The following is a 24,564-nucleotide window of genomic DNA, read 5'->3' on the forward strand; positions in this document are numbered from 1 at the left end:
CCTTGGAAAAAATCCAAACATTAAAGAAAAAAAAGGCTGAAAAAAAAAAAAAAAATATAAAACTGTCAGATGTGACAACTAATAACAATATATTGAGGGAATCCCACTTAAAAAACACAAATAAAAGTTTGTGAGAAGTGTGTGTGAATATGAGCAGCAAAACTACTTAATTCTTGTCACATTATAAAGAAGAAGAGAGTGCGCTGTATTAAACCATTTTTAACATTGCAGCGTGACGAAAGTGCTGTATCCATTGCGAACGCTAAGTTTACCAGAACGAGCTGTCCCGTGTCGGAATTTCTTCTGAGCATGCGTGCCACTTTGTGCGTCGGAACAGGCCACACTCGGTCGGAATTGACGCGATCGGATTTTGTTGTCGGAAAATTTTATCTCCTGCTCTCCAACTTTGTGTGTCGGAAAATCCGATGGAAAATGTCGGATGGCGCCCACACACGGTCGGAATTTCCGACAACACGCTCCGATCGGACATTGTCCATCGGAAAATCCGACCGTGTGTACGGGGCATTAGGTCATTCTTCTACTCTCAAAAAGTACCAACTCTGGGGCATTCTTTACTACCACTTACACCAGAGCCTAAACCATTGTTTACTCCCATGGGTGCCAGGACATTTTCCACTCTCACTGGCTAAAGTTAGTCCCCCCTAAAGTCTGAAGAACATTAAAATGGCATTTTGTTTAAAGAGTTTGGGGTCCTCTAGTGGGAGGTCTGTGTTCTTTTTAACAGTGCCTTGAACAAGTATTCATACCCCTTTCCACATTTTGTCATGTTACAACCAAACACGTAAATGTATTTTATTGGGATGCTATGTGATAGACCAACACAAAGTGGCACATAATTGTGTCCTCTTGGATATGTCTCTACCAGCTTTGCACATCTAGAGAATGACATTTTTGCCCATTCTTCTTTGCAAAATAGCTCAAGCTCGGTCATATTGGATAGAGAGCGTCTGTGAACAGCAATTTTCAAGTCTTGCCACAGATTATCAATTGGATTTAGGTCTGGACTTTGACTGGGCCATTCTAACACATGAATATGCTTTGATCTAAACCATTCAATTGTAGCTCTGGCTGTATGTCTAGGGTCCTTGTCCTGCTGGAAGGTAAACCTCTGCCCCAGTCTTTTGCAGACTCTAACAGGTTTTCTTCTAAGATTGCCCTGTATTTGGCTCCATCCATCTTCCCATCAACTCTGACCAGCTTCCATGTCCCTCCTGAAGAAAAGTATCCCCACAACATGACGTGTTCAGGATGATGTGTAGTGTTAGTTTTCCGCCACACAAAGCGTTTGCTTTTAGGACATGAAGCGTAAGCCCACATGGCTTCTCACAAACTGCAAATGGAACATCTTATGGCTTTCTTTCAACAATGGCTTTCTTCTTGCCACTCTTCCATAACGGCCAGATTTGTTGAGTGCACGACTAATATCAGAGTAAAGGGGGCTGAATACAAATGCACGCTACATGCCAGCTGTGGTTTCCAAAGCGAGCAAAGTCCTTTCTTGTATTAAGAGTGGTATGGACTCCAGAGAGCGAGATATCATTTTGTCCCTGTTCAAATCATTAGTAAGACCTCATCTGGAATATGCAATTCAGTTTTGGGCATCAGTTCTCAAAAAGGGTATCGGGGAACAAGAGGAAGTGCAGACAAGGGCAACCAAACTGATAAAAGGCATGGAGGAGCTCAGCTATGAGGAAAAATTAGAGGAACTGAATGTATTCTCTCTTGGGAAGAGGAGATTAAAGGGGGATATGATCAACATGTACAAATACATAAGTGGTCCATATAGTGAACTTGGTGTTGAGTTATTCGCTTTAAGGTCATCACAGAGGACAAGGGGGCACTCTTTACAACTAGAGGAAAAATGATTTAATCTCCAAATACGGAGAGGTTTCTTCACAGTAAGAGCTGTGAAAATGTGGAATAGACTCCCTCCAGAGGTGGCTCTGTCCAGCTCAGTAGATTGCTTTAAAAAAGGCCTGGATTATTTCCCAAATGTACATAATATAACTGGGTACTGATATTTATAGGTAAAGTTGATCCAAAGAAAATCCGATTGCCTCTAGGGGGATCAGAAGGAATTTTTTCCCCCTGCTGTAGCAAATTGGAGCATGCTTTGCTGAGGTTTTTCACCTTTTTATGGATCAACTGTGAGTGAAGAATTGTCTATATGGGATTGTATTTTTTTTTTTTTGGTTGAACTAGATGGACTTGTGTCTTTTTTCAACCTAACTATGACTATGAATGACTTTTCAGATATTTATTTGTAAAAAAATGTGAAAACCATTTCCTTCCACTTCACAATTATGTGCCACTTTGTGTTGGTCTATCACATAAAATCCCAATAAAGTACATTTATGCTTTTGGCTGTAATATGACAAGGTGGAAAATTTCAAGGGGTATGAATACTTTTTTAAGCCACTGTATATTATTGATTGCTAATTTTTAAAGGGCAATTGCTATGATGGAAAAATGTGACCAGCCATTTCTGATCTCCGTTTGCGAATGATAGTTTCTTGACTGTCTCTAGTAACAGTACTTTTAGGCCTCATTCACATGGGTGTACCTAAAACGAGATACACAGGTGTTCCTTACATCCACATGGAGGCAGTCACATCTATGTCTATTGGGACAAAACAGCTGCATGGACACAGCCATTGGTCCCAATTTGACAGCTGTTTGGATGCGAATACATGTCCAGGACATGCACTTAGATTGTAAGCTCTAACGAGCAGGGCCCACTGATTAGATTGTAAGCTCTAACGAGCAGGGCCCTCTGATTAGATTGTAAGCTCTAATGAGCAGGGCCCTCTGATTCCTCTTGTATCAAATTGTATTGTAACTCTAATGCCTGCCTTTATTTTGTAAAGTGCTGCACACACTGTTGGCACTATATTAATTCTGTATAATAATAAAACAATATATATTAATGTACTTGCAAGGCTGTCAAATTGGAATCAGCGGCTGTGTCTGTGCAACTGCTGTGTTCTAATAGACATGAATGGGACTGCCTGCAAATGGATGCATGGTACACCTGAGCATCCCATGCGGGCATAGACAGCCCTTCACATGGGTGTACAGATAGGTATACCCATGTGAATGAGGCCTAGGTAACCAACACAGAACTAGCATGCGCCTGTGAAGTTAGGATACAGCTATAATTCATGGTCAGGGGTTCAGAAAACACTGAAGCCAATGGTTTGCAATAACGTTTAGGAGACAAGGAACTTCAGAAGGTCAGGTCGGGAATGTCAGCATATGCTTGTTTCTTTTAAAATGCATGTAAAGCATATAAAGGTCTCATTCACACAGGCATGAGATTATATGTATTTATATGTATTTAAAGGACATTTCTAAACTCATATAATTGAATGGTATAAATCACACTGAGTGTTTTCTTGGGTTCAGGTGCGTTCAGTTTGGTTGCATTAGGAAAAAACAGAAACCTGTGCATCTAGGGGCAGATTAGATACTCTGATCATGTCTAAATACATGAAAACACACATAAGCGCATGTAGACACATGTACTTTTTAGCTCCTTCCCGGGATGGGATGGATCGGCAATCATGTGACCATTGTGATTGACAGTGGTCAAATGACAGGGAGCCGGTCCCACCAGCTACTAATAGTTAGTCCGAGCCAAGAGCTGTCTTTGACAACTCGGCCTCTGTGCTGGGAGCATGCAGTGAGCATGGGTTATAACCCCTGTCAGTTTTTCTTTGCCCTCTGGTGATTTCATTTCCTGTCCCCTAACTTCCTGCAACTCTTGTGACAGAGACGCTTTAGTGACACAGACTAGTGGGGGGCATCGACAGCAAAAAAAAAACTGACAGGTGTCCTTATCCCTCGCCACTCTATTCGAAACTAAAAAACTGTTTTGCCTTTAGTTATACTTTTCGCTTTAATGCATTATTTAGAATCACATTAAAAAGGCATTGCAAATAATTCATTATGCAGTTTTTAAATGTAAACTCACCCTCATGCCTTCAAACCGTGACAGGGCCCTCAGGGGCCTCAGTGCTCGCAGTGTTCTAAGTGACTTTATAGCTCCTAATTCTGAGTACCCCAAGGCATTGGCTACTAGGCTCACCAAAGATATCTTAAAAAGAAAAAAAACAACAGTTATGTATTTTTCTAAATAAGGCCTCTTGCACACTGCAACTTGAAAATGCTCAACGCAGCTTATTTTTTTACTGAGCTAAAATACAGCCCATTAATTGTAATCTGCCTATGCATACAGGTGTGTAAACAAGCGCCATGTATTCTTTAGTAAAAAAAAAATAAAATAGAAAAATCTGCATTTTTGGTCAGTAATTTACGCCTCATGCGCGCAAATGAGGCGTAAATCACTTACCAAAAATGCAGATTTTTCTATTTTCTGCACGCACACAGATTTGTCCATTGACATTGTCAATCTAAGAACAAGCTTCAGCGCTTGCGCAAAAATGTGCGCACATTTGCGCAAAAAAATTGCGCAAGCGCATATGTGCGAAAAATGCGTTAAAAAAAAGTCTGAAAAAGTAGATGCTCAAACAGGAGTATCGTGTGCAAGAGGCCTTAGTGCAAACCTAATACATTGTGGTATATACATGAATGTATTATTTATTAATAAATAATAAGTAAATAGAGCACTTGTTCCACTTCTGGCTATATAAAATAATGCTATTGTATATTCTGCAATATATACTGCAAAATCAAGTTACTAACCATCCCGAAATTGCCTATCTGACCTCAGCCAAATATAACTTGGATAATAGAGTCCTAAATGCTGATTTAATTGAAAAAGACCTCATACAAAATTAAATTCAGATAAAAAATGCAGGCACCTAGAGATGTCATATCTCACATCTCAAGCAGCTGCCACTCCAACATGACCATCATGGCTGATTCTGGCTGGTTTTTATTTTGTTTTTTTGGTTGAATAATGATTTGATTTGTTATATTTTCTATATTTTTGAATGCATAGAATGCATTTTTTGGTTAAGTTCTATTGGCAGATAGCATGTCTAATTTTGTTTTCTTTTTTTAATGCACAATAAAAAAATAGTGGAGAATAATATTTGGCTATGTGTTTTACTTCAAATGACAGTTTGGGAATAGGCAGTTACATTTAAAAAAAATACAATGTAAAATTAACAAGGGACACCAACATAGTTGTATCTTTGATCTTAAAAACTACGGGATAACGATGTTGTGATAACTTGCCAAAAAAAACAAGCATAATAAAATTATTCTTGATATCACTAGAAAATAAAAGCCTTTGAAAATACGTTTGGCAGAACTCCAAATCAGTATCACCAGCAAAGCAGCTTCATTATTATCCCATTAAAGAAGAAGAGAATTGTGCTCTGCATTTTGAGATTTCATAATTTGCCACGTCACGAATGTTAATTCTCCATTACAAGCGCTACTTTACAAGACCGGCCGCTGCCGGCTCGTCCTTGATTCCGAGCATGCGTGTTTGTACTTTGGACTTTTGTGTGACAGACTTGTGTACACACGATAGGGAAAAACTGACAACAGACCACTGTCCGCCGAAAATTTACTAGCCTGCTATCCAACATTTGTCGGCGGAAAGTTGGACAACAATTGTCTCATTGAGTGTACTAACGGTCAGATTTTAGGCAAACAGTTTGTCATCACACAATTCCCGGCCGAAAATCCGATCGTGTGTACGAGGCTTAAATGTAGTAAAAATAAATCAGCACAAGGGACATTACTTACTATCAGTGTGATGTGTCCCTTGTGCAGCTGGCTTCAGCTTTAGTTGAAATCATCCTCCTCCAATCCCCCCTACCCTAGCAGCCATAATCCTCCGGTGCAGTGGGGGCTCAAAAGAGCTGAGAGACCTGTTATATGTGCTCATCAATAGTGCTGATTATGCTCACCCTTTCCACCCCACCTCCTCCACTCATAGAAGCTGTGTAGCTTCTGTGAATGAGAAGCCGGTCTGGCAAAGGCTGACCATTTCATTACAGCATTGTATTATTTTCTTAGCACAGTATTGTGGATCAGACAGGGATACGTACATCCACAATCAGGAAATCCAGCCAGCACCAGGCATTTGTGAAATATGTGACAAATCCATAGGCGACCCATTTCAAAAGCATTTCTGCTATAAAGATGTAGGTAAAAACTTTGTCAGCGTACTCCAACACGGTCTTCATAGTTTTATGCTTTTCAATATGAATATCCTCAAAAGCCTATAAAAATTGCAGTAAAAAAAAAAACAAAAAAAACACAACAAAAAGTTAGTTTTGCATATACAATATACAACTACACATTTTAAATTTGAACATAAATATTCAAAGGGGATTGCAAGAATATATACAAGTTCACCATTCGGTCCATAGACTAGATATTTGTTTAATTAAAACCACTGAATTAATTTAAACACTATTAATTACACCACATGAAAACAATCTTTACATTCAACTCCTTTAATCTGCTACAGGTGTTCTAATAGGGTGTTCCATCGGGTTGAGGTCAGGACTCTGCAGGCCAGTCAAGTTCCTCCACCACCCCAAAATTGCTCATCCATGTCTTTATTGACCTTGTTTTGTGCACTGATCCAAATCATTTGGTGGATGGGGGGATTATGGTGTAGGGTTATTTTTCAGGGGTTGGGATTGGCCCCTTAGTTCCAGGAAAAGGGAACTCTTAAGATATCAGCATACCAAGACATTTTGGACAATTTCATACTCCCAACTTTGTGGGAACAGTTTGAGGATGGCCCCTTCCTGTTCCAACATAGTGCACAAAGCAAAGTCCATAAAGACATGGATGAGCGCGTTTGGGGTGGATGAACTTGACTGACCTGCACCCGATAAAACACCTTTGGGATGACTTAGAGCAGAGACTGAGCCAAGCCTTCTTGTCCACATCAGTGCCTGACCTCACAAATGCGCTTCTGGAAGAATGGTCAAACATTCCCATAGACACACTCCTAAACCTTGTGGACAGTCTTCCTAGAAGAGTTGAAGCTGTTATAGCTGCAAAGGGTGGGCCAACTCAATATTGAACCCTACGGACTAAGACTGGGATGCCATTAAAGTTCATGTGCGTGTAAAGGCAGGCGTCACAATACTTTTGGTAATATAGTGTATGTGACCTATGATGCAATATCATGGATACATGATACTATACCGCAGGAATAGTGTTTATTATAACAAGGGATATGAAAACAATATAGCGGCAGTCTGAACTCTGATTCTTTCACTGAGCAGAGGTCATATAACAAAATGCCTTGGTGTTTAATTACACATGCACCGCTCTTGAGGAATTTAGTGTGATGAAATACATCAGAAGAGTTACTGCATAGTGATGTCACTATGTATGGAAATACACATAAATACGGTACCACTGTGGCAGTTCTGGATTTTGACCTTGGGGGGCCCGGGGCACTTTAAGTTGGGGGGCCCTCAACATTAACTTATTTGCAAAAAAAGTGATCCTAAATGAATGATAAACTGAATTTGTTCTAAAAAAATAAAGTTCCTGAAGTAGACAATTGTCAAGGTCAAGCAGAGAAGTGAGCTTTTCTCTCATGCTTCTCACTGTGATAAATTGATGCTAGTCATTAAATTCACTCCCACATGATGGGGTAGGGGCTGTAGTCTGGTCTTTTCCAACATTTTTCAAACTTTCCCTTGTCCCACCAACTTGTCTCTCAGAAACAAGGCAATAAATTCTGCAACACAGTCAAACAAACATCTTGAATAGTAGAATAATATGATAAGTTAAACTGTAAAATATCTGCCAGAAGCCCTTATCCCTTTCTTTGCCTCTGAAATCAGGCTTAACTGTTCCGTAATAATAAGGCCTCTTTCTCACGGGGCGGATCAGTGATGATCCGCCCCGTGAACATCCGCTGGCTCAGCGGGGATCTCTCCGCCGATCCCCGCTGAGCAGGAAGATGACAGGTCCATCGCTGCACGCTGTGCAGCGGCGGACCTGTCAGAGCGCCGCTCTCCCCTATGGGGGGATCGGATGACGACGGACCATAGTGTCCGTCGTCACCCGATCCGATCTGTCACCACTGACATTCGACGCTCCATAGGGATGAATGTATGTCCGTTTTTCATCCGAAAACGGAAGGATGAAAAACGGACATACGGATCGCCCGTGTGAAAGAGGCCTAAAACTAATTTTATAATTATTACATTTTTTTATAAAGGGGACACAGGGGTTTGCCCACTTGTCACCTCTTGCCATTCATAGAATTCCTTGGGGAACATTCAGAATCTGGTGCAGCTGTGTGGGGTAGAAGGAGAAGCACAGGCGCCTTCTAAGTGTAGCTTTGTTGCAAAGACTTATTACAAGTTAAAAATGAAACTACTCACGAGTGTAGTTAAAATCAGGCATGTACAGTGACTAAGCACTGTGTGGGGTAGGCTCCTTATCAGCGCTGTCCCTGAGGAACGTGGTCATTTGTTCAGTGGTGCAGGCAGTCGGCACCGATGGGTTTCGGCGCTTCCTGGTCCATGGAACGCACTGGTGAGCAGGAGACGACGTTCAAATAACAAATGGCCTGAAGAAGGAGCACATGCTCCGCAAACGCGTCGCCAATGCTGAGACATCCCAGCGTTCTATCCGGTAAGCGATGTCATCTCCTGCTCACCAGTGTCACGGACAATGAAGCACCAGATCCCACAAGCGCCAACTGCCTGCACCACTGAACAGATGACCATGTTCCTCAGGGACCCCCCAGACAGCGCTGATAAAGATACAAGACAGACAAGCAGCGCCAATCTAAGTGCAGCAATATTACTAACACATTTAATTGAATAGTATTGCACTCACTGAAAATAGGTGTCAGAAACCATGAAATCAGACCGAGACAGAAGTACAGTTAAATCACACTTGTTTAATAATAAAAGTAAAAAGGACAAACATGATCAAAACATAGCCAAAGTTCAGTAACCGGAATGGATAGTCAACCAAGCCAAAGTAGTGGAACAGCAAGCAGGATCTGGAGCCAGAAGAGATGTCAGCAAAGCCAGTCTTTAAACAGGAACGCAGGAGATAGTTTCTTGTGATGTGAAGGCAGAGCTCCTCTGGACCGGACGGCTTAAGTAGGCAGGACTGACGGGCAAGATCATCAACAGCTGAGTAACTGTGGAGACAGATGGGAGCTGGCAATTAGCCAACAGCTGAGCGGCCAGCTCAGATAAGGAAGGGCTGAACCCAGCCCTGACAACAGGATAAAAGCAGGCACATCTTTATGAGTAAAGATGGACATCAGGAATTCAGAGTAGTATCCAGGCACCTCTGTGGGGTCTTGCTCGGCGACGCCAGTGGTTTTCAGGAGCCGTGCTGCCTTCCCTGTGTCAGCTATACTCCCTGTGGTTATTATCCAGGCTATGGACTTCCTTTTTAAACCCATCATCCCCACCATGAGTCATCCCTAATTATATATCATTGTATTTATATACATATACTATCTTGACACCATAATTTTTTCATCATCCCAGATGACACAGCTCTGCCTGCTGGAACACCTTAGCGCAGGGTTTCTCAACCATGGAACCCTTGAGTTCCTCTAGAGGTTGCTAGGGGTCCCTGAGCAATAGCCAATTTCTGCCTCTCAGGTAAGTTCTCAAGGACACCATTGATCTTTTTAGTTATCTGTAAGGGGGTAATTCTTCCCAATAACCACAAGTGTAAGAAGCATTGTTCTCATTGACCATCACACTAATGTATGATGAGTTGTAGATTTTCCATTTTTAGCAGGGGTTCCCCAAGACCGGAGAATTATTTCCAGGGTTCCTCTGTGTTGAAAAGTTTGAGAAAGGCTGCCCTAGCGCAACAATTATTCAGTTTTTTCCCTTGTACTGATAAGGATCCTACCCCATGCAGTGCTTAGTTATTGTACATGCCTGATTTTAACTACACTTGTGAGTAATTTCATTTTTAACTTGCAATAAATATTTGCAACAAAGCTACACTTAGAAGGCACCTGTGCTTCTCCTTCTGTCTCTTCTAGAGCTACTTCTTGCTTCTACATGGAGCTGCCTCAGTGAGCTGCCCCTGGACCCTTATGGACTTCATCCACTAATGGACTTTGGTTCATGAGCCATTCTATTTATAGTTTGCCACATATGTATTGATTATGAACTGGTACCTTTTTATTTTAGACATTGTTTTGCAGAGCCAAGTGCCCATCTTGGGCCAATAATCATCCCTTTTCCTTGTGTATGGTAGCCAATCAGTTTATAACTTCAGCTTGTTGCTTTGACAATAAAACTTGGAAGCTGATTGGTTTATTTGAAGAGCTGCACCAGATTTTGCACTCTCCAGTTTTAGTAAATCAACTGCCTTGGTTTTTTTTTAATGAATGCAAAATGTAGTCTGATGACTTGAGGTGGAGAGTAGGGGCAGTGATATAACAGTGATTAACAGCATCTTCAGTGCTCCTTCAGATATCAGATATAGATAATTACATCTACTAAAGCTGGTCCAATGTAATGCATGCAAAAAATATAGTTCCTAAAGTTCAGCGTTAAATGTGTTTTTTTAAAGCAGCTAGTCTATATACTGCAATTATAATTCCCTGTGGAGTAGAAACTGAGAGTGGGAGGGTCAACAGTAAAAATGAGGTGTGATGCAGTGCACATGTGTCAGCAAGGAACATGCTGACAGGCTGAAAGAGCAGTGTGACCAGAGGGATGATCTCATCAGTCTGCTGCTGCTTCTTAACTGTCCAACTTTTCGAACAGTTTGGGGGGAAAGTGAGCTAGCTGTACTGCTCCAACTGTAGCACAGGAATTTAGGTCACTTACCTGCCTGCGTAGTCTGGAAGGACTGTGCATATACAGCGGGTAAAATAGGTATTGAAGACATCACCATTTTTCTTGGTAAATATATTTCTAAAGGTGCTATTGAGATGAAATATTCACCACATGTCGAGCCATGCAATTCATACATACAAAGAAACCAAAACAAATAAGTTCAGAAATCAAGTTATGTGTAATATAATGGAATGACACTGGGAAAAAGTATAGAAAACATGAAGAAAGGAATGTGCAAAAAGGCATGGAAAGTTAAGAGACCAGCTGAAATCTATCAGTAATTAGAAAGCAATCCTGCACCTCGTCAGTGCAAATTAATATCAGCTGGTTCAGTCTCAATTGATGGCATATAAAAAGGTGTTTCATTACCAAGGTGTCACAAAAGAAACATCTCATGATGGGTAAAAGCAAAGAGCTATCTTGTGACCTTTGCAAACCTTATTGTTGAAAAGCAAAATAAGTGTAGCGCTAAGGGAGGGGATAAAAAATGTGGCCTAAGAACTGACAGTTCAAAGTTCATATATTGACAAAAACATCCTTGGAGAAGAGATGGAAATATGGAGTCCTCTGGAGCAAATCTCTACTCCGGTATAAATCCTCTGTAGAGGGAGCCCGCATACCACCAATGATAATAAAGAGGCTTACCAGACTTGGTGGACCCAACAAGGCATACGCCAGGTGAGGTCAATCAGGCTTAAGTGGTGCTGGGCTGGAACAAGTGCAGAAGAGCAGGGATGGTGGAATGACTTCCACGTGACTGTATTCCTCCAACGTGGTCCGGCTCAAAGATCTTGTCACTCGAATCCGTGTTGGGATGGATGAAGGAAGAAAGGATGGGCCAAATAGTGTGAATCCGTATAAATGAAAATTTATTAAAATATAAAGCATACACTCACTTGGAAAGTGTCTAAAAAACAGCGCTGTGAAGAAGTGGCGACAGTGGGGTTTGGGTAGGACGGATTCGAGTGACAAGATCCTTGAGCCGGACCACGTTGGAGGAATACAGTCACGTGGAAGTCATTCCACCATCCCTGCTCTTCTGCACTTGTTCCAACCCAGCACCACTTAAGCCTGATTGACCTCACCTGGCGTATGCCTTGTTGGGTCCACCAAGTCTGGTAAGCCTCTTTATTATCACTGGTGGTATGCGAGCTCCCTCTACAGAGGATTTATACCGGAGATGAGATTTGCTCCAGAGGACTCCATATTTCCATCTCTTCTCCAAGGATGTTTTTGTCAACATATGAACTTTGAACTGTCAGTTCTTAGGCCACATTTTTTATCCCCTCCCTTAGCGCTACACTTATTTTGCTTTTTGTCTGTTTTCCACATTTGTTGGTTGTGTTAGCTGCTTTCCATTCCCCCCTTCAGGTAGCGCAGAATTATTGTATATAAACCTTATTGTTGCAAAACATACTTATGGCATTGGTTACAGAAGGATTTCTAAGCTTCTGAATGTTCCAGTGAGCACTGTTGGGGCCATAATCCAGAAGTGCAAAGAACATAATTTCACCATAAACAGGCCACAACCAGGTGCTCCTCGCAAGATTTCTGACAGAGGAGTGAAAATAATTAGTAGAAGAGTTGTCCAAGAGCCAAGGACCACTTGTGGAGAGCTTCAGAAAGATCTGGAGCAGGTACAATTGTTTCAAAGTAAACAAAACAATGCACTCAACTGCCATGGCCTGTATGTACGCTCACAACGCAAGACTCCATTGCTGAAGAAATGTTGAAGTTCATTTAAAGTTTGCTGCACAACATTTAGACAAGCCTGTGAAATACTGGGAGAATATAATCTGCTCAGATGAGACCAAAATTTAACTCCTTGGATGCTATAATACACACCATGTTTGGAGGTCAAATGACACTGCACATCACCCCAAAAACATCATACCAGCAGTGAAGTTTAGAGGTGGGAACATTATGGGGTGGGGCTGTTTTTGAGCACACGGTACTGGCAAATTCATATCATTAAAAGAAGGATGAATGGAAAAATGTACCAAGAAATTCCTGATAAAAATCTGCTGCCATCTACCAGGATGATGAAGATGAAATGAGGATGGACATTTCAGCCAGACAATGATCCCAAACACAAAGCCAAGGAAACTCTCAATTGGTTTCAAATAAAGAAAATAAAGCTGCTAGAATGGCCCAGCCAATCATCTGACTTGAATCCTATAGAAAATCTATGGCAAGAACTAAAGATCAGAGTTCATAGAGGAGGCCCACAGAGCCTTCAAGATTTGAAGACTGTTTGTGTGGAAAAATGGGACAAAATGAAACCTGAGCAATGCATATTCCTCCATACAAGAGGCATCTTGAAGCTGTCATTACCAACAAAGGATTTGATATCAAGCATTAAATACATTTCAGTTAGCGTGTTCAATACTTTTTCCCTGTGTCATTAAATTTTATTGCACATAACTTAATTTCTGAACGTATTTGTTTTTGTTTCTTTGTATGTATAGATTGCATGGGTTGTTACCGACATGTGGTGAAAATGTCATGTCAATAGCACCTTTAAAAATATATTTACCTAGAAAAATGTTGACGTGTTCAATACTTATTTTACCCACTATACCAAGACTGGATGGAAAGACATACAAACCCTTTGGCAAGTAAAACAGTTTCCATGTATGTATTCCAACTACGTATTAAGCTGTTTGCCTGGAGTTCGATTTTAGACACAATTTCAGCATACTATAATTTCTCTCCAATCTGTCTGATTGAATAAATCTTTCTATGTAGTGTATATATTAATCATTGAGCGTTTTATCTATCAACTATATACATTACTGATAGTGGCCCTGTCACACTCTCAGTGCTAGTTGTCAGTTGCGTAAACCAGAGTGACCAGTTCTAATGCCCCTTTCCCTCTAGCTAGACCTTTTCTGTATTGAATTGGTCTGCTAACTGTGCCCAGATGCTGGTAAAGGCTTACTGATGTGTAATTCCCTAACTATTCACCTCCATTTAAAAAAAACAACAGAACAAGAGAGAATTAAATAAGTCTGAATAGGTTGGCGTAGTGAAACACTGAGTGCGTTGTTCTCACCAAGGCCCCGCTGCTAAGAAGAATCATGAGGATTATAAATGATTCAAACCAGCTGTGTTCCACAATAAGGTAGCAGGTTTTCCTGAGGTTCCACCAGGTTTTTCCTCTCCCCTCTTCAATGTTGATCCGGCAGCATGCACATTTCTTCATGCAGCCTGGGGACAAAAGAAAAGGAGCTGGCAAGTAATCAATTAACACTGCTAACAAGGGTTTTTCCTGCCCCTATGAAGTCCACAACCTGAATAGAGCAGTTGCTGTAGTTTTTACAGGTCTTACATCTGTGCTCTGAAAGTATGTTAACAATGTCTCTAAAAATATTTCCAGCAGCTGTCTTTGAAGTTACATAAAGCAACTTTTCAATAAAAAAAAATCAGCATATAAATCAAAGCAATAAACGTATATCAAATCTCAGTCCAAACTATGAGCCCACCACTAGGATTATGAGAAATAGACACACCAGATAACATGGACCTTCTAGCTATGGCAAACACATTAAGGGTGTGAGAAAAAAAAGTTAGCTGGTTAGGCAAGTAGTAGAAAATCACATACTACTGCACATGTTCTGTAATGTTGAAGGCATTTCACCAAAAATCCAAGTGGCTACCTTCAGTTCAAATGAATGTCTTGTGCCAAGGCAAATGTTAATTGTCCAAGATAATGTTAGGTTTGAAGCCATTTGTATGATACCAATCCTACTTGAAAACCCTAATTATCCACATTATTTTGTGAAGAAAGGTTTCCAGTACTAGAAGGATACGTCTAGTTGAATGTGAATTATTTCTACTAGCTACACCATTAACTGGTCAGTACTGCCTGGTGAGCGTATTCCTTGCACGGAAATAGGTAGACCAATTATTCTCTATGACCAGCAGCTGCATACATAGTCATTCGGAGTCCTATTGCTCCCAGTATGATCAAAATGACAGACTACATAAAATCTGCATTGGAGGCTTGAGATGGCTCAAGTGAGCAAGGGTGTACAGGATTTTGTTATATAAAACAGTGCTATTATCTTTTAAAGGGCTGGTACCAGGACAGATAAGGAGACATTTGTGTTTGTTTTCACCTATAAGTCTCTTCAGGATCTTTAAAAGAGAAGTTCTTTATCTATCCAATGCTGCATCTGTCCCCGCCAGATCTACACTGAGAACTGTGCGATCAAACACCGCTAAACACTCAGTTCTCCCCTCTCTACTCTGAGCAGACAATTGGTGACTGTAAGTCACTCGCTGTCAGCTTTGCCCCTCCAACACTCACAGGAGCGCTGGACTGTGGAGGGGGCGGCTCGCTGAGAGGCTGCCGGTCATGGCATCTGGGTGGATCCCGACTGTAAAGTCACATCAGCCGACAGTGGTCTTCAGCCATTGTCGGCTGAAAACAGATCACAGGAGTGCAGATGCATAGGAAAAGTAGGGCCAAAAAAACTTTGGCCCCACTTTACCTTTAAATTATTTTGTATTAGGATTACTAGAACAGATGAAGCTGAAATACAAAGGAATAATGCAGGACAGTGACAGGTCCTACAGCAGGAAGATCTTTTCAATAGAGTCTCATGAAACATAAAATGTCAGCAGGCAACCCAGCAAAATCCCAACCGTTTAACTGACCTTTTGCAATATAGCTTTTGACCAAAGTGGAAAATGCAATAATAAAAGTTTTTTTTATTTATTTATTTTTATTGGGATTTTTTTTTTTTAATTTAAAGTCAATTTGAGGTCAGTGGTCTCTTTTTTTTATATTTATATTTTATTAATATTCAAAATACAAAATTATTATGTATGCAAAAAGATTATTACATCTCTTGATCAATAAAAAATAGAAATCAATGTTCCCTTTACCCTATCCCTCCACTCCCCCCCCCCCCCCTGCAAAGGCCGCCCCCTCCCATTCCTCCTCTCCTCCCAGATTTTAACACTTCCACATCCTTCTCCACATTCTCCACATATTTACTTGTATTTTTTTTTTTTTTAATTTCTATCCATTTTTTCTAGATTCCAACAAACGTTTCTGTCTGATCTTCCTCTTTACTACTCAAGTACTCATTATTATATATATATATATATATATATATATATATATATATATATATATATATATATATATATATATATATATATATATATATATATATATATATTCAATTCTTTTAAACCATTCCCTTATTGTAGGTCTTTCTGGGTCAAGCCTTTTTTTGATATTACTCCTTTAGCTGCGTTTAACAAAAAAGGAACTATTGCATTCTTATACTGTTTTATTGTTTTATTTGTACTGTGGAATAGACAACTCCACGGATTATCTGGTACCTCTGTTTCAGTAATCTCAACTATCTTTTGCCGCACCTCCTGCCAATATTTGTGTATCTTTGGGCATTACCACCATATGTGGGTCATAGTGCCCTTTGAATTACATAATCTCCAACACAATGGAGAATTCTCTGGTTAATATTTATGTGCTTTAGCCAGAGTGATGTACCATTTAGCCAGACATTTGTAGTTCATTTCTATGCTGAAAATACAGCTCTTAGTATTTTATTTAATTATTGCTCTGTTAACAATAATTCTTTCCTCATATTTTCCCCTTCCCCTAGTCCATTTATATACTTACATAGTTTTGATAATAATTGCTCTTTATACTTTTTATAATACCCTATCGTGAAGCCGTCTGGCCCTGGGCTCTTCCCTGTTGGTGTATTTTTTTAATGCTGAGTTTATTTCTTGTAATGTTACTGGTTCCCCTAATGCCGCGTACACACGATTGGACATTCTGACAACAAAATCCTGGAATTATTTCCGATGGATGTTGGCTCAAACTTGTCTTGCATACACACGGTCACACAAATGTTGTTGGAAATTCCGAACGTCAAGAACGCGGTGACGTACAACACGTACGACGAGCCGAGAAAAATTAAGTTCAATAGCCAGTGCGGCTCTTCTGCTTGATTCCGAGCATGCGTGGAATTTTGTGCGTCGGAATTGTGTACACACAATCGGAATTTCCGACAATGGATTTTGTTGTCGGAAAATTTGAGAACCAGCTCTCAAATTTTTGTTGTCGGAAATTCCGACAACAAATGTCCGATGGAGCCTACACACGGTCGGAATTTCCGACAACAAGCTCACATCGAAAATTTGTTGTCTGAAATTGCGAACGTGTGTACACGGCATAAGAGTTGTAATCTTTCCACGGATATTTTAGGTAAATTTGCTTCCTTTAAATAATCTTGTATTATTTGTATTTTTGTTTATTTTTAAACATTATTAAATCTTTCTTAATAAAAGGTTATGAATGCATCTTAACTAACATGTCTCTTTTGTGTCTGCTTCTCCCTACTACTCTTTTGTAATATTTACCTTTTCAGGTTCTGGTGAAGGTGACTGGATTGGAAGTTAAATATGTTTTTGTAGCATAATAATGTTAATATACATGGAAATTAAATTGGAATATTTGCTATATTGTTTTCATAAATAGATTTGAAAACGTAAACATACAATGAAACTACTTATAAAAAAAAAATCAAAGTATGTTTAACTGGGAGGGTCCACATGATGTCACATTGACACCTGAAACTTCAGTTTAAACATATTTTGTATTGTGCAAACTCCCAGTAAATGCACTGGTGAATAACACACTAGGCCTGGCTTGTCAGTAGCAGAACATGTTGGAAATTTTAGTATAAAGTATAAGTATAAAGCAGTAGCAGAAACATTGGTAATGGGAAGGGAACAAACCATCTGTGAAGCATGGCTCTGGTTCAAGTGTCTCCTCATAGACATAACCTAAGTAATGATCTTCTCCTTCCAATCCTGGTGGTCTGATGTCTATCGTGCTACCCTCTGAGGAACTGGAAAGTTTTACCTTCTGCAAAGAAGTCAAACAATGAAGTACAATTACTTATAAGGAGTTTGAATTACTAAAGCACCCATGTAACAACATGGTGCCAAGAACAATTAAGTGAATCAAAATCAACCAATCACATATCGAAGTTTCAGATAAATGACTAAACTGCTAAAACTGACATTTGATTGATCATTGCGGGTTAAAGTGCATCACTTTTCAGACTGATCATATGTTTAATCAGGAAGGTGGTTTCTGGTGTTAATTTGCAAGTGTGTCTAATGTGGGAAAAATAAAAATTGAAAGCCTCCAATATTAAAGTACAGAAGATTCAGAAGTATTAAACCAAAGCTGAATATGGACAACTGTTGATTTAAAAAAAATCTTTGTTAACTTAAAGTTGATGGCAATTTAGCAGTTCTGCCATTTGCCAGAAGCTGATGGCAGAACTGTCCGCAGTCCAGGCACATTCTAGTTGTAAATTCATTATGCAATAAGCAAAAAGCAATATTATCAAATAATTTTGTTAGCTACACATATGAAATGCTGTGTATTTCATGACAAGCTAACCTTTTTTGGCACTAAGTCAATGTAGTTTAATGACTTTTGCATTCTTTGCTTCAGATTAACAAATACATGCCAAATGTGTCATGTGATTTTCAAGACCGTATACCACCATAATGCAGGTGTACATTAACCCACCAATACCAATGCAGCTTTACTTTTACGCTCACTGAATCTTTTTGTACCCCATTCTGGATCTTTCCTTTTCCTTTTTATATTCTCCACATTAATGCAGGAACCACCAATGCTATGTTTTCCCAATAGGACTAGATCAGACTTTCCTACGCAATTAAGAAACTGGTTGAACATTTCAGCTGCTTTAATCTACCTAAAATGAAATAAAGTGCAATTATGTATACTGTGGAAAGATTGTGCTCATTGTAGTGGAACTGGCTGAATCACCTTGCTCCAAGTTTCTTCCTTTGGGGAGCATCATTGCGCATAGCTCCCAGATATTGGGGGAAAATCAATGGTTTTTATATTCTGAAATGTGCTAGGCATGAATGTGACCAAAAATGGTCATATGTGAACAAGTTTCTCTTAGATTAGGCCAGAAATTAAAGAAATGTATCTGTGCCACCCCCTGCAGCTGCTTATACTTACCTTTCTTTATCTCCCTCAATGATCTGATCAACCACAGGAGTAAATAGAGAAGAAGCCGTCCTATGACCTAATTGGAGCTTACATAGCTCCAATTCAGTCACATGCAAAAATGCTGGGTGCCTATGCAGTACCAATGTCGTGTCAAGGGTCACAAGATGAGTTATGATTCCCTATATCCGGGAGTATTGGATATCTCATGTCACTTAACGGGAGTGGCGGTGAGGTAACTATAAGCACCTTCAGAGGCTGGGATTATAAGTGGGCCCATGTCCCTGCACTGCAAGGGCATAGCACAGGTCTACTTTACTTATAGTCTGCCTAAAATAAAAGTGATCTAATTGAATATGGTTTATCACAAGCTTTTTAGACCTCTTTTCAAGTATAAGACAGAGTTGATTTTACCTTATACCCCCTGAAACAATGAGCCTATAATATCTACACAAAAGTTTTTTATGTATTTACAAAAAGTCACAGTTGTATATTTTAATTGACCTGGGGTGTGATACAGCTCTGCTGTTCTCCTTATATTAAATACAAATCTTAACTAGGAAACAGGTCTGTATCATACACTGTGGCAGCAAAAATTCTCTAGCAATTAATGACATGCCTGCAAAGCACAGAAGATAGTTAGAACATCATAGCCATTAATTTCATAAAAAATTACAAGGACAGGTGCAAAATGATAACATATTATGGAGGTGGAATCCCCCACTAAATGCTTAGATTTTAATCAGTGCAGATTATTGAAAAAAACCTATGAGCTTGAATTGGGTTTTCATCTTCAGATGACTTTAATATTCCTAGTTTGCCCTGGTTCTTTAGCAAAATTTTTCAAATGATGATTTTTTCTAATTTGCAAAAGTGTTTTTATGCTATAGAGTATGACACAAATTGTTCTGTAGAAACAGAAAAACTGTATAAAGTGTACATAACAGTGCATAACAGAGCTGTACCAGTTACGGGGTAACAGATCTACAAATTACGTACACCTACATTTGCGTTATCGCAAACACAAAGTATTTGTACAAGCTGAAGGTGAAAAACCCTTTAAGCACTGTCAGATATGGTCAACTTACCAGGCCAAAATGAACTCTTGACTATAACCAGTCAGGAGCTTCAGGCAACAAGGGTGGTCTAGTGATGTGACCTGTATCTCCTTTGACATAGCTTCCTCACTGGCCTCTGTTGCCTGAGCCTCCCTGCAGTACTTCAAGTCTTGATAATGATTGCAGTTCACCAAGGTTTTTTGTTTAGTTAGCAGATTATGGATGAGATGGGGAAAGCGTTATATTAGCAATACTGATATACCATAAGGTATGAACAATGAGAAAGCTTTTTTTTCATATTAGTCAATAATAAAGGTAGAATAACAGGCACAATATACCGTCATGGCCAAAAACATTGTTGCAATTGCAAATGTTTAGGCATTCTCATGTTTTTTTTCTTTTATTTGTATTGGTATGACACAAAAAGTGGAGAAACAAAAAGCCAAATCTGACACATTCAACGCAAAACTCCAAAAAATTACTAGATACAATTATTGGCATCTTCTCAAAATTGCAAAAATAATTGCATTCCAAGTTTGTGATGCTCCCGTAATTTGCAATTAAACTCACCTGTATCAATTAACAGGTGCTAACAATATAGCAATCACACCAGCAACCAGTTAAAGAGGTGAAAAATTGACTCAACCTTTCTGTTGGAGAAAAGAAAGAGCAACAAAGAATTGTCTGAGGATTTGAGAACAAAAATTGTGGAAAAGAATTGACAATCTCAAGGTTACAAGGCCATCTCCAGAGATTTTAATGTTCCTGTGTCCACTGTGCACAACATTGTCAAGAAGTTTAAAGCCCATGGCACTGTAACTAATCTCCCTGAATGTGGACAAATGAGAAAAACTGATCAAAGAGTTTGCCAAAACGTACCTGAGGAAGCCAAAATCCTTTTGGGAGAATGTACTGTGGACAGACAAAACAAAATTACAGCTTTTGATAAAGCCCACCATTTTACTGTTTTCAGAAAAAGAAATGAGGCCTTTAAAGAAAAGAATACAGTCACTAACGTCAGACATGGTGGAGGTTCACTGATATTTGGGGTTGCTTTGCTGCTTCAGACACTGGATGTCTTGACTATGTGCATGTCGTTATGAAATCTGAAGACTACCAAAGAATTCTGGGATGCAATGTAAGGCCAAGCGTCAGAAAGTTGGGTCTCCATCAGAGGTCATGGGTCTTACAGTTGGACAATGACCCAAAGCACACGACAAAAAGCACCCAGACATGGTTTAAGACAAAGCACTGGAGAGTACTGAACTGGCCAGCAATTAATCCAGATCTAAATCCCATAGAGCACCTGCGGAGAGCAGCAGTTGGGAAAAGGAACCCTTCCAATCTGAGAGACCTGGAGCAGTTGATGAAAGAAGAGCGGTCCACAATTCCAGTAGAGAGGTGTAAGAAACTCATTGATGGTTACAGGAAGCAATTGATTGTAGTTATTTTTTCCAAGGGTGTGCTACCAAATATTAAATTGATGGTGCCAATAATTTTGTTCAGTCCATTTTTGGAGTTTTGCGTGGAATGTGTAAGATTTGATTTTTTGTTTCTCCACTTTGTGTCATACCAATGCAAACAAAAAAAAAATAAACATGAGAATGCCTAAACATTCATAATTGCAACAGTTCTCGGGGCGAAGTGGTACATTATCTGACAGAAATGCATGGGTGCCAATATTTTTGGTCATGACTGTATATGTCTATATATATATATGTATATATATATACACATAAATATACAGTATGCCTGTATATCCTTTCTGTATCTATCTATTGATTCATACAGAAATTAATATTCACTAGAGAGCTGCTTCAGACAGAAAAACAGGTTCTGAAAACCCTCTTACTACTACTCTCACCGTTTTAACTGTATGCCCATAATTCTATGGCTTTGCCATCTTCCTCACTGTATCAGAAGCAAGTCCTGAAGACACCTACAAACCTTCTATAGTGCACATATTTCGCAGACACTTTCAGGAATTAAATTAATTGCACGTTTTAAGAAATACAATTTTAATTTTTTCAAAAATTCAGTACAGCCATATCATGCATCACAGTACCTTTGTTTGGAACTACAGAGTTCTGGCACTGATTCTGACTTGCTCTCCCTCTTGCCTATGTGCCTTTCTCTGTAGACTTGTACTAGGTGTGCATTGGTGGAATAGCTAAGTTAAATTCTGAATTCTAATGGGTGCGCAAAATTATTTTGTGTCAGGTGTGTACATAATGAAAATTCAGAAAAACTGTACTGGGCAGAGTTGGGAATCCCAGAGATGCTAATTGCAGGCCTCTGATTAGGTGTTCCCAGAAATGCAAGCTCTGTAGAATGGTAGGAACTAACAATTTGAAGTCAAACCGAAGTATTCAGATCTTCCAATAAGTACAAGCAAACCAAGTAAATACCTGATGACATCATGATTAAATGCAAGTAGGATACATGCATAATGTTTCAAATGACATAACTACTTAAACACAATTATTTTTGTTTAATTCAGCTGTAAATTAACTATTTGTAATTCCTGTATAATAGGGAAAATTTTAATTGATACATATTTTTGAAAAATGATGCATGAACTCTTTTGCATTTTCGCCTTCTGTTAAAATTGTAAACTCTGTTAAGTTAGTCTTCCTGCAGAGCACAGCATGCACATCATTTAAGTAAAGTGGCATCAGTGACCACCGAGTACATGCAGCCTGTATATAGCAGCATCAACTTGACAGTTGATGGAACGTATGATTGGTTAAAGCAACATGCTGCTCTTGTACATTTCAGCACCATGGAGAGTGGCAACTGCCCACCCTGTGTTGTGAACTTCTGAGACATTGCTGAATTCACAGAACAGGGCAGGTTTGCCAGTCTTGCATGATCATGCTATGGTCAAGTTAAACAGTTCAGCACTTGGGACAGCTGTGCAAAATTCTCATTGTGTAGCAATGGATGAGAAGGTTCATAACTGCGCTGCATGCAGACTGATATTCATTGGTAGCATAACCATATAGATTACGTGAGGGGACACCTTGCTGTGTCTTGTTAAAAATAAACACCAGAGCTGTATTCTTGACTCCTCCAACTTGTTTTTACCCCTGTGAGAAGTGAGAAGGGGAAGCAATAAAGGTCAAAATAGGCCATCTTTCTGCAGACTTGCATGCGCCTAGATTCAAAGGCAAAGGACAAATGAATGCAGTCATAATTTATATTTTTCAGTGAAGGCACAGAGCTACACAGGCTGCTTTTAGCTGTTCAATTCTTAAACCAAAATCTGTCCACAAATTTTAAATTGGAATTCCACAATCACTTATTAAAAGTTGCACTTCTTTGTTACAACTACATTGTTGAGTATTCTTGCAATACCTTAAAGTGTCACTAAACCCACATCATAAAAAATTATCAATAAATGGTGTATTACATGCTGTATATATTCACTCGGTCACTATGAGATTTGTTTTCTGCATTCTGCAAAAAACCTGGTAGATCTTGCTGCTCTCTATCTCCACCTTCTGTTCATGTCCCCAATTCAGCTAGGGATTTTGCAGATGGCATGGCAACTCTGCACATGCTCAGTTTTCAGTGAATTTCAATGTCGGGCATTTCCTCCCTATCACATCTAAGCAGCCCATGTGACTATAGAGTCACACATGTGGGCACATACACAGTGGTAAATGACAGACCACTCCCTCCCTCCTCCTTCATGTCCACTAACCATTTAAACACACGGGGGGGGGGATATTACATATAGATTGATGGAGGCTTCACCTCCCTCTTGATCTAAGACACAGGCTGGAGGGGAATGACACCGTCTGTGACTGGCAGAAATCCACCCACATCATGTTCTTTCCACTAAATAATAAAGATTTGATTTCAAGCATATATTTGTATGACAATTTAAAACTGTTTATGGATATTATTTATTTTGAATCTGTATTCCAAAGGCTGTTTTATTTATTTTGAACATGTGACCAGCACCAGAGGACTAGAAGCTCCTCCTGCTTATGTTTCCCTGCAGACAGGCTAGGGAAGATTTGGGTCATGTGACAGCTGTATATCGTTTAGGAAAAGGGTGCTTAGATTTTTTATTTTTATGAAAATAATTACAGTGCGATCATCCATATACAGAAATAGAAGGGACAATGTAAATTAAACAGTGTGTGTTTAGTATCACTTTAACTGTGCATAGTTAATGGCTAAACACAGGAAAACATGACTTTGTAGAGTAGACCAGCCATTCTCCAGATGTTCCTAGGGGTTTCTTGAGTAGTGGCATTGTTCCAGCACCAACCTCACAAAGCAGGGGCAGTAGTATGGGACCAGTGAAGACTCTCTGCTCATCTCTCGGGTAATAAACAATTTATATCAATTAGGTTTTAGCTGTTAGTAAGGAAATCCTTTCCCTACTGACCACCAATATAAAGGCGCACCACAGTTTGCACTTTGTCTATGTCTGTTCTGGCCACTACTTTTTTCAGCACCAAAAATAACTTACCGATATAAGCCAGGAAGGGGTGGTTACATTTTCTCTTGAACAGTTAAGAAAAACAAAATATGGCTTAGATAAGTAGATTCACAAGATACCCTGGAAATTAATTGAGTTCTATGAAGCAAATGTGGACACTTGTAAGGCAGTAGAATTTGAGGCAGAGGGGAGAAGGTA

General features: G+C 39.5%; 1 protein-coding gene across 4 annotated transcripts in view; it reads right to left on the reverse strand.

The window, feature by feature from the left end:
* The window catches only part of LOC141147039 (sodium channel protein type 2 subunit alpha-like), a 265,941-nt gene that overhangs the window by 50,768 nt on the left and 190,609 nt on the right, over nucleotides 1-24,564 (reverse strand). For all 4 annotated transcript variants that reach the window (XM_073634017.1, XM_073634014.1, XM_073634015.1 and 1 more), the window contains 4 exons: nucleotides 17,592-17,721; nucleotides 13,864-14,018; nucleotides 6,048-6,221; nucleotides 3,995-4,117 (listed from right to left, as the gene is read on the reverse strand). In XM_073634017.1, coding sequence (XP_073490118.1) covers nucleotides 3,995-4,117; nucleotides 6,048-6,221; nucleotides 13,864-14,018; nucleotides 17,592-17,721 — 582 coding nt within the window. The remainder of the gene's footprint in view (nucleotides 1-3,994; nucleotides 4,118-6,047; nucleotides 6,222-13,863; nucleotides 14,019-17,591; nucleotides 17,722-24,564) is intronic.

Source organism: Aquarana catesbeiana, linkage group LG06 (assembly GCF_042186555.1).
Source record: "Aquarana catesbeiana isolate 2022-GZ linkage group LG06, ASM4218655v1, whole genome shotgun sequence".
Taxonomy (NCBI): Eukaryota; Metazoa; Chordata; class Amphibia; order Anura; family Ranidae; genus Aquarana; species Aquarana catesbeiana.